Raw genomic sequence first — 23,466 nt, 5'->3', positions numbered from 1 at the left:
TACAGTGTGTATATATAGGGGGGTGGGGGGGGTGGAGTGGGGAGGGAGATAACCTACTAAGTGCCTAGGCCTGAGCTGGCCTGAGAGACAGGAGAGAACTCGGCATAGGACCTTGCTACAAGAACTCAAGAAACGGGTTGCACAACATTATGGAGCCCCTACTGTGTGCCACGCACCGTATTTGGCTCTGGGAAGAGGATACAAAGATAAGTTAGCCAGCCACTTCTGCAGCCAAGGAGCTTACAAGAGAAAATTCGGAGGAGAGAGATTTCTTCTGGTCAGCAGATGCTGGAAGTACAGATGTGTGAGAACTTTGACGAGGGTCTTGGCTTCTCCGTTTAACCAGATAATAGAGCCCTTGTGAACTGGGAGGAGGTGAGAGGGGAAGGTGGGAGGATGGGTTGGGGCTTGAATTCTGAGTTAGGAGGCACAGAAAGGTGCAGACAAATAGAGGACTACCAGTCCAGTAGCAGCACTGTGCCCATGCCCACTGCTTGGTCTGGGGCCATGTTTAGGAGATCTGAGGTTAGATAGTGACAATTGCTAACATTCATCCAGTGACTCTACGTGCCAATAGTCAACCTAGGTGCTGGGCGTACATTAACTCATTCTTCATATGAACCCTATGAGATAGGTATTATTATCACTCCTACTGATGGGGAAACTCAGACTCCCCCTTCTGGGAACCCAACAACGCTTTTGGCTGGTTCTGCCAAGTCCTTTACTACTGCACTTCCCAGCTATAATTTGAGAGATGAGGGCCCGCATATCTTACTTCTTCTTTGTACTGGAGGCTGTCTCCACTAGAACCCCTTAAATAGTGTCATCTTCCCACCAAAGGCTTCCTTCCCCAGCAAAATCCTTCCTACGCCAAAATCCAATGTTGGGGGGTGGAGGGGTGGGGTGGGGGGAGTCGGCGGGTAACTACATTTTGAGTAGCGAAACCCCCGTGGCAGTGCGAAAGGAAAGCACCGAATGCCTGACCTGAACAGCAAAAATGCAGTTTCACCAAACACTTTTTGAAAAGCGGCAGAGGGAACCTGAAGGAGGTCACACAGCTAGGCAGCGGTCGAGTCTGAGTTTGAACCCAGGCCATCTGCTTTAGTGGGCTCCCAAGCGCACGACAAATCAATGTGCAGCCTCAAGCGTCTGGGCCGACCTGCTGGGTCGGTGGAGGGATGGGACGCTTATTTTGGTGGGTAAAGAGGGTCCAGAAGAAAGCCCTGATGTCTTTCTCCATGCCTGAGCATTCCCTTTGGGGTAGACAATCGAGACAGTTCACAGCGCTTTGTGAACCAGCTACAGGACAAGTACTTTAGGCCCCTTCCCACTAGATGGCGGCCCCTAAACCCACAAAGAAATTCGGGAGCCTCCACTGTCCCCATCTTCCAGGGTTCGGCTGCGGGTGAGGAAGGGCAAAATGAGCACCCTCCACCGCTCTGGGGAGCCGCGGACGCTGCCCCGCCCCATCCGGAGGTCGCGGGAAACCCCAGGCTGGGGCGGGGGAGAGGGAAATGAGGCTCCTCAGACTCTGGGCGCCCGGGGGAGGAGCCGGCGCGGAGCAGCGACTCCCGGGGGGCAGAGGCGGGGCGATCCTGCACCGCCCGCACCCGCCGTGGAGCGGCAGGCCCGGACTGCGGGGCGCCGGGCGCGGGGCGCGGGCCGGGCAGCAGGTGCGCGGCACGGACTACAAGTCCCAGCATGCCCAGCTGCCCTGACCCGGCCCCCGCGGCCACTTAAAGGCTCCGGGAGCCGCAGCCGTCGGGTCGTCGCGGCTTTCGCTTTGCCGCCGCGGCTGGGCGGCAGCGGCGGGCTCGCGGCCGGCTCTCCTTGCGTCCCGGCTCCGGCAGCGCCGCGGTGCGCTCCTGGTCCAGCCCTCCCGGCTCGGGGCTTCGCTTCCGAGGCGCCCGCGCCCCCGGGCTCCCCGCCTCGGCCACCCCGCGGCCCCGATGCCGAGGCATGGATAGAGCGGCGCTGCGCGCGGCGGCGATGGGGGAGAAGAAGGAGGGCGGCTGCGGGGGGCACGCGGCGGCCGCGGATGGGGGCGCCGGGGCCGCGGCCAGCCGGGCGCTGCAGCAGTGCGGGCAGCTCCAGAAGCTCATCGACATCTCCATCGGCAGCCTGCGCGGGCTGCGCACCAAGTGCGCCGTGTCCAACGACCTCACCCAGCAGGAGATCCGCACCCTGGAGGTAAGGGGGCCGCGGCGCGGGAGAATCGGGGACCCGCGTTGGGCGGGAGAAGGCAGGGGTCGGCGGCCGGGGAAGCGGCCCCCAACACCTCCCTTGCTGCGCCGTTTCACTCATTCCCCAATTGCATCCTTGAGCCCAGGTCGCCCCCTTTGAGGCTTCCTCTCCCTCCTCCACTCGCTGATGCGGCAGCTTGAGGACCCAGGACCAGCCCCTCACCTTGGGCCGGATTTGGGGGGAAGGGCGGAGTGGGAATTGGGATGGAGGCTCGAGGAGCCCGTGGGAGGGGCGGGCTGCGCGCGGACATTCCCTGCCTCCCCACCCGCCCCCACCCCATTCCTGCTTGCGGGGCCGCAGGACTCATTCTCCCACTGAGTCACACGCTGGACGCTTCCCTGTGTGACTGAGCCGAGCAGCCGTGGGCCGGGGTGACGGGCGAGGGGATGTCCCCCTGAAGTGTGAGCGCAGGCCCGCGGTTCTCTGTCTTCCCCTCACGCCCCAGACCCCGTCTCATGCCTTCCTTTCCTCTACTCCAGGTTCTCTTCTGCCGCTTTTCAAAAAGTGTTTGCTGAGACTGCATTTTTGCTGTTCAGGCATTCGGTGCTTTCCTTTCGCACTGCCACGGGCGTTTCACTGCTCAAAATGTAGTTACCCACCGACTCCCCCCACCCCACCCCCCAACATTGGATTTTGGCGTAGGAAGGATTATGTTGGGGAAGGAAGCCTTTGGTGGGAAGATGACACTATTTAAGGGGTTCTGGTGGAGACAGCCTCTAGTACAAAGAAGAAATTAAGATATGCGGGCCCTCATCTCTCAAATTATAGCTGGGAAGTGCAGTAGTAAAGGATTTGGCAGAACCAGCCGAAAGCGTTGTTGGGTTCCCGGAAGGGGGAGTCTCCCCCTCCCCCATACACAATAGAGGGAAACTAGTGCATTCCTAACTTGCTTTTGTCTAGAGACTGGGAAGGCTGTGAAATTCCAGCGACCAGTTAATAGCTACTCTGTCAGAAGAAGGGGCCTCTTTCCACCTTACATTGCCACATCTGGCCTTCTGCAGATCTGGGATGTTTTGTTTTATTAGAACCTTAATTTCTCATTCAAACACCCCCCCCCCCCCCCCCCCCCCCCGTTGCTAATTGCCTGTGGCAGCTGTCATAGGGCCAGCCGGTGGTTTGTGGTAATTATTACAAGATCCAATCCTCTGTGTGCACCACAAGCCTGAATCCCTGTTTGATCCAAAATGCTCACGGGTGACTTCTCCTTCAGTTTTATTTTCTTGAAAGCTACGAACCCAGGGACATTGGAAGCATGCAATCAGTGCTGTCTATTATTTTTGTTACAGTTGCTATAGCAGTACTGACCAGGGCTTTGCTTCAAAAACAAACCAATCAACAAAACCCTCCACAACTGTCCCTTCTGCATGCATGCTGCTGTTTTCCAAGTGGTAAAGGAAACTGGTTTCTCGAACACAGCCAAGTGTATTTGCCCAGCAAAGCTCAGTTTTTAAACCGACACAATAGGGGGCCTGTGTGGCCTAGTTCTGGGAGGAGGGTCGTTGTCCGGCAGCATGTGTCTGGTTGGACTCTTGTGTTGTTGGGATGAGAGAAGGTTCTCCGTTGATCTCTCTCCACTGGTCCCCATGTCGCTCTGAAGTGCTCCCAGTTTCCAGAGTGTATACAGGAGAACTACTTGCTGAATTCCCAAGTCCCTCATTTTGACGAAGGTATGGCATCATGATACCCCAAAGCGTCCAGCTATTTAGGTCTCTGAGCTGCTTTATTCAGTGGTCCCCCCCGAGTGTTTATTTGATGATTGGCTCTGGCAGCTGGAAACCCACCCAAAGGCCAAGGGGATTTATCAGTGTTAACAGGAACCAGTACCTCACCCCCTGTCCTCTCCACTATGACGTGGATTCGAGTCCACCTACTCCCTGAAAAGGCGGGACTTGGGTTGTTTCTAGGGAAGGGAATTTAGGCCTCTGGAGCTAGTTCCCTGGGCCACCACCAGCTAGTTTGGAAGAATCACTTTATCCCGGGGGCCTCAGTCTCCCCACCTGAAGAAGGAGGTTGGAGTGGATCTCTGCGGGCTCGTGCGGCTCTAAATTCTGTGGCTTAGTGAAGGGGTCTCAGTTGGGTTGAATCAGACGTTTGCTATATGTACTCCTGTTTAAGAATGGTTCTAAAATCCAGATTTACCAAATGATAAAATAGGGGGGAAGTGTATAACTCAAAGAATCCTGACGAGAGGGGCAGGGGCAGTGTGGCAGACGGAAAGCCCATGGCTTTGAATTCGGGTCTGGGTTCTGTCTGAGTGACCTTGAGCAAGTCCCATGACTTCTGATTCTTAGGCTTCTCATCTGTAAAATGGGCACGAGACCACTTAAACCTGCAATGTTGTTGTGAATCCGTGAGTCTGCACTCTTACTCCTAAGAGATTTTGCGTATAAACTATCCCTAGTGAGGGTGTAATGACATTCCCACCACAGACCACCGTTAGGGGAGGTACTTCTATAGCTGGCTCTTATTTACTAGAGGCGGGTGACACAGGCCAGGAAACTGTCCCAGCAGCATGTGGTGAGCTCAGGCGGGGCAGGGCGATGTCCACTCTGGCTTTCTTTCCTGTTCTGCAGGCTCTTCTCACATACCAGGCCAGGGCCCCCAGAGACAGTGCTTGCAACACTGGATTCCTGGCCTTTGAAGAAGGGTCCAACCAGAGGGCCTGGCTTACGCAACAGTGCCAGACTTCTCCCAGGATGTTAGGAAGCTCAGTCCACTCTGGCCCTTATTAAATAAGCAGTCAGTGCAAGAAGCAACACGTGACATGCCTCTGGAAGTCCCTGACTGGGCCCAGCTGCTGGTGCCTGAGATTCCAGGTTGTGATGGGGTGTGGGGTCCTCATGTCTGGCTGCCCTGTGATGGCTTTTCTGTGTGTAGTGGTCCAGTTTGTATCCAAAAGAGTGAAAGGAGCCAAGATTTAGTGTCTGCCTCCTACCTGCCAGCCAGTGTGCTGGACCCTTCTCAGTCTCCTAAGATTTCCTGGAAATCCACCAATCTTCGTCACACTTCCATTTTTTCTCTCTGTGTGGGAAGGGAGGAAGACGAAATCTGAACCCAGAGTCTGAATCTGTAAAGAGAAGTTGTGAGGCTACTTCATCCTGGCAGAACCTGCTGTCCTGTCTCCATCAGACCCTCCTAGGGGTCTGAGAACTCCACTGAGGCAAGATAGAATGTTCTCATCCCCCCGATGTGCTCCCTTGGGACACCTGGCTAGAGCCTCACACCAGTTCATTCCCTCATTTATTCATCCTCAGTGAGCCGAGTCTGTGCTGGGCACTGGGGAGACAGTGGTGCCTCGTGAAGATTCACGTTTTGTGAACATTGTAGCTTTGCCCTTTCCCGCCAGCCTTTTAGTGCTTTCCAGAGACAAGCGTGGCCACACCGTCTCCCCACCTTGTGCTCTTTCAGAGAAAAGTCCCTGCTAAGCAAGCTGACCTGGAGAAAGGGGTCCCCGAAGGACCTTGCCAGGCCTTGCTGGGGAGGGGACATTGGGAAGCTGTGTAGGTACAGCCACTTCACTGAGAAGTTGCCCTGGAGCCAGGAGGTGCCTGGGGGAGGCCCTGCTGCTACTCAGAAAATGAGGGAGGCTTGCCCTTCTCCCACCTTGGCTGGGGCAGAGGTCCCTGCTGTGTGCAGGACCTGAGCTCTCCCCGTCGTCGCCCGTGCCACCCTCCCTCCCCCACCCACCCCCATGCTGGGAAAGGAGAAGGGTGCCATACATCCTCACAGATCAGGTCCTTGGAGAGTGCATGGACATGTATTCAGTCAACAAACCTTCAGTCATTACTAGTTTGCCTGCTGAGCTCCTAGCTGTAGCCACCCAGGCAAAGATTCCAAGGAAGGTAGGATGCTCTCTGGTCTTTGGGGACACTTTCAGTCTAATGGGGAATCAGGCGAGTGAACAGTAGTGACCCCAGGTACCATGGCTTGCTGAGAGTGCTTAGGAATTGGGAATATGACTGAATGGCTGGCGAGTCCAACCTCCTAGTTTTTTGGGAAATATTCCCAGAGTACTGGTGGTGGCCTGTCCCAGGTCACATGTCCCTGGCAGAACTGAGAGCGAAACCTGGTTTCCCTTTCCTCACCCAGCCACTGCCTTGGAGTGTGGCATTTCTCTGCTTCTGCTCTACCACCAGAGTTTTAACTTCCTCCTGGAGGTTCTTCCCTGCCATCCCTGAAAGGATGTGGAGATGGGGCACTGTCCCCTTGGCTGTCCGCTTCTACCTTGGCAGCTTTTTCCATGGTGAAACTTGCCACCAGCCTTCCTTGCAGGCGGCCTGGAGAGGGACCTGCGGTTTCCCGAGGCTGATGCTGGAGGAAAGCCCTACACATCTGCAGCCCAGGTTAGTGTGAGGGCCAGGAGGCCGCTGGTCTGCTGCCTGGGGACGATGATGGAATGCCTCCTTCCTCTCCAGGTTGGCTCAAAATCCGGGAAAGCCACATTCCCCCTCGTAAGTATTCTGGACTTGCCTGCAGGCTGTGGTCTGGAGAGGGACCGCAAAGGGCCAGGTCCTTGGCAGCAGTGTCTGCAATGGTGGGGAGTGGCAGAGCCTGCGGGCAAGTCTCACTAAGCTATGCTTTTTAACAAGGACACCCTTTTGGAATAGGCTGATTGGAATCTTTCTCTACATTCAGTTCAAAGGGAAAGCTGCATAAGTGCCTTTGGGGTTATGGGAATAAGCTTGGAGCATAATGAGGGCAGACGTGGGAACATTCATGGTCACCTGTTCTGTGTTGAGCTCTCCACTTTCCGCCCTTGGTGTGTGTTGCCCCATTTGCAAGGACCCTATGAGGTTTTATCTCCATTTTTCAGATAAGAACATTGTGGCTCGAAGGGATTAAGAGACTGAGTTAGTAGGTGGTTGAACCTGGGTTGACTGATCTTCAGGACTCATGTTCTGAGCTTCCCAACTGCCTGCCTCTAGCAACCATGGTGTGGGATTCTGTTCAGGGTCATGGCCACTGAGCCCAAGGAAGTGGCTAAAAACAAAAAGGGCTAGCCTGGGGGCACTTGGTGGCTCAATTTCAGACGACTGGGCCTGCTGGTGGCCATCCCAGCATGTGCAGCCTCTGAGCTGGGGCTTGGGGCTGCTTCCCTGAAGTGCAGCCCGGCACATCCTCCAAGACAGGTCTCTGTCGGCAAACTGTGATGCACCTGGCTGTGTATTGGTCTCTTTCTGAGAAACGAGAAGCTGCCTAGAGATTAACTTACTCATAATTTTTTTAATGGATACCTGCCTTGTTCTTTTGGAATAATTCCTCTGATAAGTATATTCTTTCACTTTCTACTTTTATTAAAATATTTAAAAAATGCACGTAATGATATATATATATACTGTAAAAAAAGAAAATACGGATGAACAAAAGAAAAAATCACCCACCTCTCAGAGTTAATGCTTATTAAAAATTGGCTGCATGTTCTTACAGTATTTTTACCCTCTGCATTTGCATACAAATGTCCACGTATAGATTTGTGGAGCATACCGTGTGCCTTGCCTTATAAACGTCTTCTGTCTACATCAATACATGTAGATGTGCGTCATCACTGTTAGTGGCTGCATTGTGTGGTCCTACCCTAAAATCATTGAACCACTCCCCTGGTGTTGGCCATTCAAGTAGTTTCCAAGTCTCTCTATTATGAACCATGCTGCAATGAGTTTCTTCCTAGAAGTGGAATTTGCTGGGTCACAGTGTGTGAACACGTGTAAAGTCAGCCCTATTCTTTAAAATCGTTAGGGCATAATATATTCGCCCCTCCCCAGCAGGAATGCCAGGATTTCCAAAATGGCAGCCTTTATGCATTTACCCCTTTGCCACTGCATCTGTGTCCACCCTGAGGCGAGGAGTGTAAACAGGAGATAGGACATGGCCCCGTGGCTGAGGTTCTAGGTTAGGTGTCAGGAATTATGGATTCTAGTTTGTGGTTGCTTGTGGCTGAGGTTCTGGGGTACGTGTCAAGAATTGTGGGTTCTAGTTTTGTGGTTGCCTGCAGCAAAGGGGGGCCCCTCTGGGCAGACCAATTAGAAGAAGGACAAGACAGCAGCAGGAGGGCTGGGTGTCAGGTTTCTCTGTGTCCAGGGACTTGTCACCTCTGGGCAGTGCACAGCCATCTGGTGAGGTCTTCATTGCTTGAGGCTCAGGAAAGACACCTCACTGAACTGTAGCCTCGGTTTCATCACCAACCTCAGATATTAATCAGAGAGCACTTTGGGGTGCCTGGCTTTGGGGTTGATTTAGTAGAGTCCTAGATTCCTAAAGTAAGAGGGCTGCAAAGGATCTTGGAATTTCCATCTGGTCCAGCCCTCTCATCTTGCAGGTGAGGAAACTGAAGGCCTAGAAGGGGGAGTGACTTGCTAGGAATGCCTATTAGAGAATTAACCTTAACAAAGGTTGGAGAAGATATGGGTGGTTAATAAAGGAGCACTGAGCTGGGAGTCAGACCCGAGGGCTGGTGCCCTTGAGTAAGACATTATACCACATTGGCTGATGGCAGACAGCAGCCTGCCATTCCACCCTCCTATGATGGGGGATCCTCGGCCTCAAAGAGTTTCCTGCAAGAGGAAGCACATGGGTTTGCTTTCCCAGCCCCATCTCAATGTCTTAGGGATCCTAGGGATGGGAGAGATCCCTGGGGAGTAGTCTGGGTGTCCTGTGGATGAGGCCTTTCTTGAAAGCCAGTCTGTCCAATGGCCTGGCTCAGCCTGAATGGACCATCTGAGTCTTTGAAGCTGACCGGGTACTTTCAGGGGCTTCTCGTCCTTCCACTGAAAGATCCCCTGGGACTTGGGTGGGTGAAGCCCCTAGGACCAGTTAGACCTTACTCCTGTAGCACCTAGTGTTTGTCTTAAATTTGTGCAGATTTTGCATTCTATGCCATGATACATTGTTATTGGTTTTCATGTTAAGATAATGTTATAAATTGTTTACATTTGCTTCCAGAAGATACAACCTTTTAATCCGGTGTCTTTGTTTCCTTCTTGGCTTTCCCTCCTATTCCAGACCCCAGGTGGAGCTGCAGAGGTGTACCCTAGGGACAGATGTTAGGATCAGAAATGCTTTGTCATTTATTCCCAGGCGTGACTGTTGCTCATCTGTGTTGAAAAAGTCTCAATTCAGACTACTGCCACATATAAAACCTATATATTTATATACATCTGTATTTCTGTGTCATCTTGCCTTTGGTGGGTGGCAGTGTGTTTTAACTGGGCAGATTGCCTTTCAGAATAATGGAGTTGAAGTCATCCTGTCTGCTTGCCATTTTCTCCCCCCTTTCATTTTTCCACGCTCAGAATAACTGCAAGAATGAATTAAGACTTGTGTTTAAAATATGAAAAAAAAAAGTGGGGGGAAAGAAAGCATAATGCAGTATGTGGAATAGACCAGCTATGGTTAGGAAAAATAACTTTTTGTGCAGCATAAACTATAGACTTGAATCAGCAACATATTGATGATGAGGATTTTGCTTTCTGCAAAGCTGTTGAGATAAGCTGCTTATAGAGTGGTGGAGCCTGGATGTTCTGAGTCCTAATTTAGCCAATTAATGTGGGTTTGGTTTTGATATGGATTGGCAGGACCAGCTTCACTCATGGTGCACACAGAGTTTTGCTGGCCAGAAAAAAGTTACAGGTCATATTTAAAAAGTGTGACATGAGTGTTCTCACGCATTGGGCACTATCTTGAGGATCCCCTCCCCTCAGTGATGCAGCCTTTCCCATACTGTCTTCTGCAAGATGTTTTTGTGAAAGAGGGCTTCAAGTAGTTGAGAATGTGCCTCATCAGCCGTCTCCCTCCTGGAGATTCCTGAAGATGAAGATTCGTGTTTTAAAGTCTCTGAGAAGTCCTGCAGCAAGGATTCCCAAATTTATTTGTCCAGGGGATCTTTTTCCACTGAACGTAGTTGGGGAAGCATTGCCTTAAGCCATAAACAAGGAGAGACACAAGAAATTGTAGGCTTAATTTCAGCTACTATTGATTTTTATGACATTGAGGTCCCGTTTGAGGTTCTAGTTAAAATTGGGGGGTAGAGGAGAGGCTGGTGACTCTGTATGCTTACCCAGCTGTGAGAGGTTCCCTTTCATTGAGCGAGACCCTTTACAAAGGGAGGCAGAAAGTGTTCTGGGCGCCACACTAGCACTAAAAGACGTATTTCACTTAATCCTTCCAACAAGATGAGGAAAACGTGCCCAGAGAGGTCTGTGTGCCTGGAGTCCTCACGTCCTGCCTCCTCGTGGCCCTGTGTGCCCGTTAGCCTGGTGCAAGGACATGCTCACTCCGGGTCTGCCAGGAACCTCATGACCCCGATGGTGGGCAGAAACAATCCAAGAGAAATGCAGATGCCTGTGGGTGTGTTTGAGCCTGGGGCTGCTGAGGGCAGGGGAAGGGCTGGGCTGCAGACGAGGAATGCTTTTTACAACAAAAAAGGAAATGCTGGCTCAGAATGGAAAGGAAAGGAAGCAGCTTCCTGTTTCTGGTACTGGCTTTTTGAAAGGAGGAGCTCTCTCTGGCCCCTTGGCCCGCGGAGGCTGGGCCCGCTGGGGCCACTCTTGGTGCTCTAGACGTGGGGCTCCCACACCACTGCCTGAGCTCTCAGAAATAGAGTGCTGGTTCCACCCCTTTCCATCTTCCCCTGACAACTGATCAAATGGACGTGTGGTTTCCAAAATGAGTATCTCTATGTGTTACAAAATGAATGTGTCATAACAGCTGTGAGCTTTTACTGCGCGCTTACTCCATGCCTGGCCCCTCTATCAGGAGTTTTATGTGGCATTTACTCCTCACAACAGCCTCTTGAGGAAGGTTCTGTTATTATCCTCATGTGACAGATGAAGAAACTGAGGTGCAGAGAGGTTAAGTGACTTGTCCAGAGTCACACAGCTAAGGAGAGACTAACCTGTGACTTGAACCCGGACAGTCTTAATCACCTGCCTGTCCTGCCTGACTTGCATTTGCAAACTCCTCTCCCAGCTAGAAAATCTGTTTGTGTAGGATAATTTTTTTGTGTGTGTGAGGAAGATTAGCCCTGAGCTAACATCCATTGCCAATCCTCCTCTTTTTTTGCTGAGGAATATTGGCCCTGGGCTAACATCTGTGCCCATCTTCCTCTACTGTATATGGGATGCCGCCATAGCGTGGCTTGACAAGCGGTGCGTCGGTGTGCACCCGGGATCCGAACCTGCGAACCCTGGGCCGCCATAGTGGAGCACGCGCACTTAACCGCTACACCACTGGGCTGGCCCAGTGTAGGATAATTTTTTTAAGACCAGTGACCTTTGTCTGGCTCCAGAGGGTAGTCCCAAAACCTGGGCCAGGCCCTGGTGATTCTTAGGTGAAATGCCTGGGTCTGAGTTTACATTTTTTTTAAACTTTATTATGGAAATGTTCAAACGTGTACAAAAGTAAGAGAATGATATGATGAACCCGCATGTAGTGATCCTCCAGCTTCAGCATAACCAGCTCTGGCCAGTCGTGGGTCATCTGTGGCCTTGACACTCTGAGTAAAGCCTGGTTTGGGGAATGGTGGTGCTGGGCAGTTGGTCTCAAGGAAGCAGAGTGAGCCGGGGAGGTCTTCTCATCCAGCCCTCTGCCTCCAGGCAGAGCTGTGTCTACTCCAGCAGGCTGGGAGGAATCTCTCTACCTTTTCCCGTGAAACGGCCTTTCGGTTTTCCCCTGAAGCTTGCTCTGGCTTCTGGCAGCGTGCACGTTACAGGAAGGCTGTCTTGTTCTCTGAGCTGAATCTCCTGCTGCATCTGAAACCTGTTCTCAGATGGTGGAGTCGAAGAATGGTGCATCGCCTTCCTTATTCCCACAGCCCCTGTGAGACTGAGATGGGCAGCTTTAAGGCAGGGGGGTCACCAGGCCCGCAGAGTCACACTCTGACAGTCCTGATTTCCAGTGTGCTCTTCTCCGCAGCTCTGGTATCTTCTCTCTACCTCTCCTCTTGCTTTATCTACATGTCATGAGATGTGTGTATTTCAGCCGACATTTATTGAGCGCCACTGTGTGTGTCCTGGGAGAAGAGTCTGTGAGTACAGGCAGACCCTCTTCTCCAGGAGCTCCTGGCAAACCCTCATCTTGGTGGTTCCAGCCTTGAAATGGGATCCAGCGCCTGCTAAGGGGCTTCCTTGCCCTTCATGGTTCTCCTCATGGTTCTGCTCAATCCTTGCTGAAGCCTGGTCTTGCTGACCACTCTCACATGTCTTTTCTCTGTGGTCTCTTGCCCGTAAAGAGGTGGTTTTCTTTGTTGTTTTGTTTTATTTTGTTTTTTGCTGTATTCTCACAAGTGTTTTCTCACTTTTTTGCAGCTGCTTCAGATCTCTGAGTTTGGCCAATTGTGTTTGTGCTAAATACAATCACACTGTCATTACGAGAAAGGACGGTCTTGAATACTTGTAGGCTGTGAGGGCGGCCCTGCGGACTTCAGGGTGTGTGTGGCTCTGGGGGGAGAAGGGCTCATTCACATCCTGACTCTATTCCTTGCTAGCTCTGTGACCTCGGGCAAGTTCCTTAGCTTTCTGAACCTCAGTTTTCTTGTTAGTTAAAAGAGGATAAGAATTGGTTTATTTTAGACTCTTGTGAGGCGTTATTGAGACACGGAAGGTGTGCTGGACAGTGCCTGGTACTTAGAAGGAATTCAATATTTTTAATTCCCTCTCAGCATTATTCGAAAACACTTGTCCATGTTTCTCTATTGTCCTCCTTTTGGTCATTTTAATTGCTGCACGATACTCCATCCAGTGGATATGCTGTAATTAGCCAAAGCATTTCCCCTGTCCGTGGACATTTCGGGTGTTTCCAGATTTCGGCTATTATAAACAGCGTGACTGGAATCATCTTTGGGCAGGCGCCTCTTTATTTTTGTTCCTATTCTGAATTCATTTCCTTGGGATAATTCCCAGGAATGGAATGACTGGGTCAAAGAGCATGGATATTTTTTGTGGTGGGAGAGTCGCTAAACTGTTCTGCATTTTATGCTTTTGAATGATAGCTGTCTTAAAAATTGTGTGCCTGGGTGAATATCTCATATTTTCTTTGCAATCTTTTTTGGCCTCTGTCTTCTCCCCTTCCCCACTTTTGTTTTTTAGCCTTGTTAAATCATTCCCCCAATCTTTTTTTCTTTTTTTGGTGAGAAAGATTAGCCCTGAGCTAACATCTGTTGCCAATCCTCTTCTTTTTGCTGAGGAAGATTGGCCCTGGGCTAACATCCATGCCCATCTTCCTCTACTTTATATGTGGCATGCTTGCCGCAGCGTGGCTTGATAAGTGGTGCATAGGTCCACGCCCGGGATCCAAACCTGTGAACCCCAGGCCACCAAAGCGGAGCACGGGAACTTGACCACTATGCTACCCGGTCGGTCCCTTTCTTTCTTTTGTTTAAAACAGCCTTATTGAGGTATAATTGCCAAATAAAATTGTAAGATATTTAAAGTGTGCAGATCATTCCCCATCTTGAATTTGCTATTTATTTTTCTCTTCTGTCCATTCATTCAATGACTATTTATTGAACATCTCCTGTGTGCCAGGCACTATTTTAGGCACTGGGAAAAGAGCAGTGAGGAGGACTGACAGAGCGGTTCCTTTAATGGAAAGAGAAAGATATAAAACAAGTCACTCGACAGAGAAAAGTGGCCTGAGAAATAGAAACCTGCAAGTAGGTTAGAGTGTTGGGGGCGGGGAGGAGATTGCTACTTTAGATCGGGTGTTCAGGAAAGCCTCCTTCCCAGAGAACGTGACATTTGAGCTAAGTCTTAAAAGATGAGGAGGCAGCAGCTTTGTGAAAACCTGGGTGAAGAGTATTTCAGGCAGAGGGGCCAACAGGTGCAAGAGCCCTGAGGCAGAAAGGAGCTTGGTGGGTTCAAGGACCAGAAAGGAGGCCAATGTGCCTGGAACACACGTGTTGTGTGTTCTGGGTTGGCTGGAAGTGGTCGGCCAGAAGTGGTTGGCCATGAGGTCAGGGAGGTAGGCGGGGGCTTGGGTCTGTTTCCCTGAAGTTGGGCCATGGTAAAGAATTAATATGCTAATTCAGCAAATAGTTGTTGTCCCCCAGTTATGTGCCAGGCACTGTTCTGGGATATAAGAGTGAATGAGAAGGTCAGCTTAGTAGGGGAGTTTGTAGATGAGTAAAGCGATAGAAGGTGCTGGTGAGGTGTGAGTGAGGGCCCGTCGTGCCTCAGGGCTGACTCATATCTGCATCCTGAGGTGTGCAGGGACCTGGGAAATGTTTCTTGATTTGAACCAAGCTGTGCTCTGTGCTGCCAGCCATCACCGTGTTAACTGAAACTCAGTTCTCTGCTGTAAGGCCTGGCGGTCTCAGCCTGCTAGGTGGGGGGACCCTGGGCCTCTGCCAGGGAAGGGGCCCTGAGAACTGAGGTTGCCAGCTCAGAAGTGTGGCTGCTCATACCAGGTATGAGTATCTAGGCACCACTTATGGGAAACAAGTCTGAGAAATAGACACGGGAAACCCCCTTCTTACCGAGCAGCTCTGCCCAGCCCCAATCTCCCCTCACTGAGGACTCTGATTTGTGACTTGTTCCCATACCTTGTTGGGAATAAAGACTTGGAGACGTTGTGCTTTCCATCATTTTCTTCTCCTAGGGAGGGCCAAAGAGAGGGAGAGTGAGGTCTGAGCAGGTGCTTCAAGATACTCAACTTTGAGACAGCCTAGAATGTGTTCACCTAGTGAGCTGTGCCCCCATGGCAGTTCCAGGCCTGGTGGAAGATATTGGCTGCCATTTTGTTTGGAGGAGGCTGGATGACTCAAGCTATGGGGTGCTCTGATACCATTGAGTTGGGGGCCAGCTTTGACCAAAGTTAACTGGCTCCTTGGGTTCCTTTCGTGTGAGCTTATTGCCAAGTGGGAAGAGAAGGCCAGATCCTAGGAATATAGTAACTTGGACTCCCCATGCCCTCCTCCCTCTGTTACAGCTCACCTGAGAGAGACTTGCCCCGTTTTTTTTTTTTGCTGTGGAAGATTCGCTTTGAGCTAACATCCATTGCCAATCCTCCTCTTTTTTTTTTTTGCTTGACGAAGATTTGCCCTGAGCTAACATCTGTGCCAGTCTTCCTCAATTTTGTATGTGGGTCACTGCCACAGCATGGCTGAGGAGTGGAGTAGGTCCGTGCCCAGGATCTGAACCTATGAACCCAGGCCGCCAAAGCGGAGCACATGGAACTTGAACCACTTGGCCATGGGACCAGGCCCGAGACTAGCCCAGTTTTAACATATCAGGCTTTTTACAGGAGATCTCTAAGTTGGTGCCTCAGTAATGATAACCTTATTAGCTAACTTTGTGGATGAAGAAATAAGGTCTAAAGTCGCAGTAATTGGTGGAGCTGGGGTTCAAATCTGGAATTGTCTGAATGCACATTTGTGTTCATTTCATTGTACTCCTCAGAAATCTCCTTGACCTTGGGTCTTGTCCAGGGCAGACAGTGTCAGAAAAGGCTTGGTAATGCTTAGCATTTGGAAGAAATAATGCTGCTTGGAAAAGGGTCTGAAAATCTCCTTTTCATACCATTTGAATGGGATTACCTCGAAGTGGTAAACAGGACGAGATGACCAGAGTCCAGATTGACCATTTGCCGGTGACCGTTTGCAGAAGAAAAGAGGTGAAGCAGAGGTGGATGGCTTCTGGTTGAGAAGGATGAGGAGAGAAGCATCCTTGTGTGGGTGGCAGGGGGGGAGGCGAGCTCAGAGCAAAGGCCCTTATCTGATTCCGTCTCAGAGAACTTGGCTCGTTTTGAAGCGCTCTGGTTAGAAAGGCAACAGTGTTGTTAGCACTTGGGCCTGATGGAGACGACTGGCAGGCACAGTTGTATTTTAAATGTTGGTGGCGAATCTTAGGAGAAAGAAGGTGACAAGTTCCTGAGGAGATTCCCTTCGGTAGCTCTGACTCACCCTAGCCAAGGGGACTGAGCAGAGCAAGGAAGAATCCATCAGCGAATGGAAACTTGTCTTTTTAGGAGACAGGAAACTTTCTGTGTGGTTGACCTGGTAGGGTTTATGAGAAAAGGTGAGCATTTGAAACGAGGTACTAGGTCAGTCTTGCAACTGCATCTTTGACGATTCTGAGTTTTAGGAAGTAGTTAAAAAAAAAAAAAAGAAAAAAAGAAACCAAAAGCCAAAGACTTTGTTTACTCGCAATACCTGTGTGCAGACAGCTGTGTGGGCTATGATTTGCCATGTGACTACTGGAAACCATTTCATTTGCACCAGTTCGTTTTGCACCCTCCCCTCCAGGCCCCTAAACCAGAGGGGGCTTCTGACTATTCTTAGAAAAAGACTTAGGTGGCCTCAAATGACCAGACCTTGTCTCGGGCATCTAACAGCTTAAAGTGAACTTCCTCTCTGGCCCTCTTCGGTTTAAGCAGTTTCCTGGTCTTGCAGGATTTGTTTTCTTAGCACCTGGTCTTGTCAAAGCCCCAGTTCCACTTGTCACAGTAAACTGGACCCCGTTAGCCTGTGGCTGCCAAACTGGGCTGTGCTTGTGTTCTGAAAGTCAGACTTGCTGTTCCCCTGGGGAAGTGCAGCAAAAGCAGGCTCCCGGGGTCCGCTGCCTGGGCTCGCCACTCCTGTGTCCTCTTCCCCATTTTGATCACAGGGTGGGTGCTTGGCCTTGTTCTGGAAAGTTCAGCTGGTTCACGAGTTGCTTCTGTATTTGGATGAAGGCCAGCAGAGTGAGCAGCACCCTGTAGTAGGTAAGAGCACAGGTTCTGGTGCTAGGTGGCCTGGGTTCAAACTCCACTCCCTTCCTGGCTAAGCTGTGTGTCTTTGGGCAAGTTGCTTAACCTGTCTGAGCAACAGTTTCCTCGTCTGTAAACTGGGGATTATAATAGGGTTATTGTTCATAGTGAGTGAGATGAGGACGTGTAAAGCCCTCTGGCCTGGCACAGAGTAAGAATCTTTTTATATTATATTCCTATTTGTGTTTTCAACAAGTATTTCATTAGCACCCACTATGGGTTGGGTGCCCACCATGGGCTGGGCACTCTTCTAAACATTGGGGAAATAATATGAACAGAATGGACAAAGATGTTGGCTTTGTGGAACTTAGGTTTTGGTGTTGGGAGGAGACATTCAGACAATAAGTGAATAAGTAAACTATATTGTCTGTTAAAAGATGAATGCACTATGGGGGAATGAAAGCAGGGAAGAGTGCCAGGGTGAGGAGTGGTGTAATTTTAAGTGAGGGTCAGGACGGCTTTGCAGAGAAGGTAATATTTGAGTCAAGACCTCAAAAGGGCAGAGGGGGATGCCACAGGATATACTTGGGAAAGAGGTTTGGAAGCTGAGGGCCACCGAGTGCTGAGGCTGAGGGAGGGGGCCTGGGGTGTTGGAAACCCTCTGGAGACTGGACTGCTGGGACTGTGAGGCCGCGAGGTGCGCCGGGTGAAGCACTTAAGGAGGCGCAGCCCTCAGGTGCCACCTACAGGCATGTGACACCGAGCCAGGGGCCTCGCAGCGGGGAGGAGAGAGTGATGAGCACAGAGGCGTGTGAGAGGGACGAGGGCCACACACGGCGCTTCAGCGGGCCCGCCTCCATCCTATAGAATCCAGAAAAGATTTTGAAACGGAACCCTCATTTCTTATTAAAAACTGGAGTTTGGGAGTTGCTACACTCACTAACCTGCTACCAAAAGGCCTGTTGCTGACTTACTGAAAGTGCACTTGGGAGTGAGTCCTGTTTCTGACCGCTTGGGCGAGTGGCGGAGCCCTGGACCGGCCAGCTGTGGCTCTGCCCCCCACTGAGGGCGTCACGTGGCAGCCGCTTTGATTCATTCCACACGCCTTCACTGAGAACCCGTGAGAGCAGGTCATGCCTGCGCCCTCCTGGTCTCCCCCCACCCATCTGTTCCAGGACAATAGCTACTCTTTGACTCAGTTCGTCCTTCCAAGGGAGCTTATCCCAAGGCAATCATTCAGGAGAAAAGACGAACAAAATTTTTGAGGATGTTGGCATTATCTGTAATACAGAAAAAAAATGAAAACAAGGTAGATGTCCCATGGTGAGAGGATGGTTGAACAGACCGTGGTGTAGCGCACGATGAGTTATTGTGCACACAGCCGTTAATTAGGAAGACTGGGTGAACAGAAGTCCATATTTATGACATTACATTAAGTGAAAATATATAGGGTGCAAAATTGCGTGTATGCAGCATTTTTAGTTACGTAAATATGTAGAAATATGTCTGGATGGAAAAAACTAGAAGAGAAATTAGTTGTGTGTGTGGGGAACTGTTTTGGGAAAAATTCCTTTATCATTGCTATTTTCAGTCACTTATTTATTAAAGTAATGAGTGCCTGCCGCACTTGAGGCCCATGCTGGTGCTCAGATATGGTGGTGGGCCTGACCAGAGACCCCTGTTCCCCTCCGGCCACACTCGCATTGCTCAGCGCCCTTCCCTTCTCAGTACTCAGGATCCAAGGCTAACAATGCCATGTGATGCAAAACTCAAACATTCTGGAATAAAAATGAGACTTGGTCCTGCAGCTTCTTCCCTGGGGCATTCAGACCTTTGTTGAGCCAGTGTTGGAATCGGCTGAGAAGCGGAGAAGTTTCCAGAACCACCACCCCTCCTGAGGGAAGTGCTATTTCTAGCAAGCAGTCGTTGTGGGAGCAGAGCCTGCCTGGCCCCTAGAAGGCTCCCCAAGTCTTGGGTGCCTGACCTGAGCAACCCTGGGGTGCCCAGTCAGTGAGTCGAGGTCCAGCCTTCTGAGGAAGCACCCTGTCCTGGCCTGAGGCCCTCTGCTTGAGGGGCCATCCCAGAAAGAAGAACCACTGCTGTGGGCTGTGTCTCCTAGCTGCCAAACACTCCTGTGTAAACACTGCCCCTGTCTCTGCCCTGGGAAGCTGGCACTTGGCTCAGAGAGACTCATGTGGAAATGCTGGACAACCAGTTAGGGTTCTTGCTGCCCACACTCTGAGAAAGTCCTGTGGGTGTTTGGACAGTGGTGGTGGTGAGGAGGACGTTTATGACCAGAGCAAACACTATTGAATGCTCTCTGTTCTGGGCTCTCAGATAGCACCGAGAATACCATACCCCATCAATCCTTCGGGCTGCTGTGGGAGGTTGTGCAATTCTCACGTCATGGCACAGGAGGGAACTGAGGCCGGCAGAGGTGGATTAGCCCCCCTGAGGTCACACCAATGGTGACAGAGCTGAGATCCACATTGGGGTCTGGCTGATTACCAAGCCCACGCCTTTGCAGTTTCTATGTTGTAGCCTGCTCAGCCGTGGAGAGGTGCCAAAACTGGCTACAGAGAGAAAAGGGTAACCAGCAGGCCCATCACTGCCTCCCCTTCCCCGCCCATCCCTCCCAGAATGCCATCGCCTCTCCCGTTGGCAGCCCCTCCGCTTGCCACACCAAATGCTTCAGGGACAGCTTCCTGTTCTTCAAGAAGGGTGATGAGAGCACTTTAGGTCTAAAGGAAGGATTTCCTGTCTCTTTAAGGACAAAGACTGTGCATGACCTCTTTGTCCAGAAGTTTCAGGGCCTAGTACAGTGCTTGGCACATAGTGAGTGCTAAGTACTTAATGAGGGCCTATTGTGATCAGGCTAAACTGATTTCACGGCATTTCTAGAGAAATAGAGTGAGTCAAGGCAAAAGGCTGTCTAGGGCGGGAGCTGGGAGTGTAGCCTCTGGGATCAGACAGCCTGGGTTTGAACCGGGCCTGTGCCGTTGACTGTGTCTAACCTCGGTCAAGTTATTTTACTTTTCTGGGCATCGATTTCCTCATCTGTAAAATGGGGACAATCATAGTACCTACCAGGCAGGGCTGCTGTGAGGATTAAATGAGGAAACACATAACACACGTGGAACAGAGCATTGCACACAGTAAGCACTTGATAAATGCGAGTTGTCATTGTTGTTTACTGTTACTGTTATTGTCATGCACCGTGTTAAGCAGAGTTGGACTGCTAGGGAGACTCCCCAGCTCCCGCGTTTTGGTTCTCACCCTGTCTGTGCTGCAGAGTCTAGACCAATGCTGTCACCCCCCTACCTTCCTCTACCCCGTCACGGAGCTCTCTTGGTAGTGTGGGGTGAGGGGGCTTATCTCCCCAGCAAGGTTGGATGCGTTTGGAGGTGGGAAGGTTGTGGGCTCTGTCACTCTGTGACCCTGGTCAGGTCCCGTGGCTCTCCCTGCTCAGACCCCCTCCTTCCCCTCAAGCGCTGTTGTAGGACGCGGTGACAGACACTTGGACCCCGTTAAAGGTGGTTGCCCCAGACCTCTGCTGGGAGATTCTCCCGCTGGGCCCCTCCAAGGTGAGTGGGTTCTGGTTGGAAGGAGGAAGGGCTTCAGTGGGATGCGAGCTGCCAGTGCGAGAGAGAATCGCAGCCACAGATCCAAGGGGTTGAAGGAGGGTTGTTCCCCAGGCCTGTGTAAGCACAGGTGCTGAGACCCCTACTCAGATGGGGTGTGAGGGTCAGTGACCGACAGACGGGCAGCCGTACGACAGAGGCCGGGCTGTTGGTGGGGGGTACCTGCTGACGTTAGGGGTGACCTGTGCTACTGGTCGCCTTGGGGTCAGATGACATCCTCTGTAGGATGCTGGCCGTGCTGGCAGGGCAGTGGTGGGTGTCTTGGAGAGGAATCCAGAGAATGGGATCCTCTTAGCCTTCCTTGGTGTGTGTGCGCCTGTGTGTGGGTAGCTCTGAACATAAATAGGATCTTGGTGAAGGTCAGGGAAAGATTTAATGATAAAGGGTCCCTTTAAAAACGTACGTCAGCTCATGTCAGCCCTCTGCCGAGAACCCTCCCCGGGCTCGCGTTCCACTTGTGTCAGATCCAAATTCAAGGCCGTGGTTTCTCTCTTTCTCTCCCGCTGGGCCCCTCCAAGGTGAGTGGGTTCTGGTTGGAAGGAGGAAGGGCTTGTGTCAGATCCAAATTCAAGGCCGTGGTTTCTCTCTTTCTCCCCATTGTTCATTCTGCCTCAGCCCCACTGGCCTCCCTCCTATCCCTTGAACACCCCACGCACGTCCTCTGTCACCTTGGAGACTTTGTCCCTCTTGGAATGCTCTTGCCCCAGATGCCCACAGGGGCCCGCTCCGCTTCCTGCATGAGTGAGGTCTTCTCCGACGGCTGAATTTAAAAGGGAGCCTTCCCTGCTGTCTGTCCCCTGCCCGGCTTTGTTCTCCCCACACACTTTCTACCATCTGCACATGCGGTGTGGATTTACTTCCTTGTTGATTGCCATCTCCCTTCTGGAATGAAGCCTCCCGAAGGGTCGGAATTTTTTTTTTTTTTTTTTTTTTTTTTGGTGAGGAGATCAGCCCTGTGCTAACATCTGCCAATCCTCCTCTCTTTCTGCTGAGGAAGACAGCCCTGGGCTAACATCTGTGCCCATCTTCCTCCACTTTATATGGGACGCCGCCACAGCATGGCTTGCCAAGCAGTGCGTCGGTGCGCGCCCGGGATCCGAACCAGCGAACCCCAGGCCGCCACAGCGGAGCGCGCGCACCTAACCGCTTGCGCCACCGGGCCGGCCCCAAATTTAACTCGGAATTTTTATCTGTTATTCACTGATGTATCCTCAATACCTACATACAGTAGGCTATTCAGTAATATTGAAACGAATGAAAGAGCCACGTAAGTTATAAAGAAATCTGCCAACACCTAGCGCAATTTGACTGTCCAGCCCAGGAGGATCCATTGAGTAATTTTCTGATTTTGGAAAATTGGAGTCATTGTAACGCCACCAGTCAAGCCTCCAGGGGACCTGGGCAAGAACCTTCTCTTAGCTCCGTGTGTGTGTGTGTGTGTGTGTGTGTGTGTGTGTGTGTGTGTGTTCTTTTGTGTCTGCCAGGATAATACTGGGTGTGTCCCAGGCTTCTGTGATTAAGGTTGTAACAATCTTCTGATGTCAATTTACAAAATAAAACAACCTCTGAAACAGTGTATCACCTCTTTAGCTGTTACTGTTGACATTATTTCCATCTCTTGACCTTTTTGTTTTCTTGGTCAAATATACCAGAGACATTGGACTGAATCTCTGATCCAAGTCCTGTAAATTAGACACTCCGTTTTGTTTAAAAATCCAAGTAGGTTTTTTTCTTAAACTAGACATTTTCTTTTGGAGTCTTGAACAGAATTCTCAGGCGTTTTGTGTTCAACATACTGCTGTGAGTTATCTCTTGGACCACTGAGTTGGGAGGCTGGAGACTTGGGTCGGCCATTACTGGTTTTGTGACGTAGTGTCCTTGAACCTCAGTTTCCCCATCTGTGCAGTTGAGGGACTTGGACTGGCTGATTTCCTGTGAGATCCCTTTCACATCTCTAATTCTGTCTCTCATAGGCCAAACTAACAGAGATCGTAATTTAAGTTCATAGCACATATGTGCATTATTTTAGCGTGCTGCACTTTGTATGTAAGATACTACTTCTGTGCTGCAGCCCCACAATCATGGATCAGCCTCACGTTTCCTGTCGGTGTGGTTGGGGCCTGTGGAGCCACTGTCTTCCTGCTTGGCTCTCTGGTAACCGACAGCATGATGTACCAAGGCCACCGGCATTTGCATAGCTGGTATATACCATCCCACTCTAACTCATCCATGTCGGGGTTTAGCTTCTGTCTCCTGCCTTCATCAAAGATGTCGATTTTATTGCTCAAGTTTGAGTCTAATGATGTCGGACTTGGGAGTTGATTTGGTTCAAATCCTGAGTGCTGTCATGCTAGCTATGTGCATTGATTGAATTCCTTATGTCCAACCTCAGTTTTCTTGTCTGTCAGATGGGGGTCAATTATTTATCTCAGAATGGTTTTGAGGGTTAAATGTGACAACACATGTAAACTATGTACTAAAAAGCGTAAATATTGTTGATAGTGATGATGATAAAGAATAACTAATAACTACTGTGATGTGGGGGTGAAGATGGTCTCCAAAAGCTAAAAAGAGATAACAGAAGCTTGGAAAATCTGTAATCTATAAAATGAGTTTTCGAATGTAAAAGACCTAGAATTAACTGTGTTAATGCTGCAGCTATAAGGCAAATCAAAAGTCAGATGGGATTCAAAGGAAACCCAGGGAAAGCCACTGTTCAGTTGTGTAGGCAGGTTTCTCAGGGTGTATGTGGCTAACAGGCTGGAAGACACTGGCCTGAAGTGGTTTGGCCCCTCAGCCCGTCCTGGGATCGCAGGAGCAGGTCCTGCTGTAGAACCCCAGCAAACAGAAGGCCCCTCTCTCAGGGTCGCTGAGGCCAAGAGCAAGCTGGACACTTCTTCTG

General features: G+C 50.8%; 1 protein-coding gene across 1 annotated transcript in view; it reads left to right on the top strand.

Moving 5' to 3' along the window:
• Positions 1–1,827: 1,827 nt before the first annotated feature.
• Positions 1,828–23,466, top strand: part of KSR1 (kinase suppressor of ras 1) — a 149,282-nt gene continuing 127,643 nt past the window's right edge. The window contains exon 1 of the mRNA XM_058560305.1: positions 1,828–2,190. Within this exon, the coding sequence (XP_058416288.1) occupies positions 1,960–2,190 (231 nt within the window). The 5' untranslated portion in view covers positions 1,828–1,959. The remainder of the gene's footprint in view (positions 2,191–23,466) is intronic.

This window comes from Diceros bicornis, chromosome 18 (assembly GCF_020826845.1).
Source record: "Diceros bicornis minor isolate mBicDic1 chromosome 18, mDicBic1.mat.cur, whole genome shotgun sequence".
NCBI lineage: Eukaryota > Metazoa > Chordata > Mammalia > Perissodactyla > Rhinocerotidae > Diceros > Diceros bicornis.
Note: the sequence above shows the minus strand (reverse complement) of the source record. Positions and strands in the feature narration are given on the sequence as shown.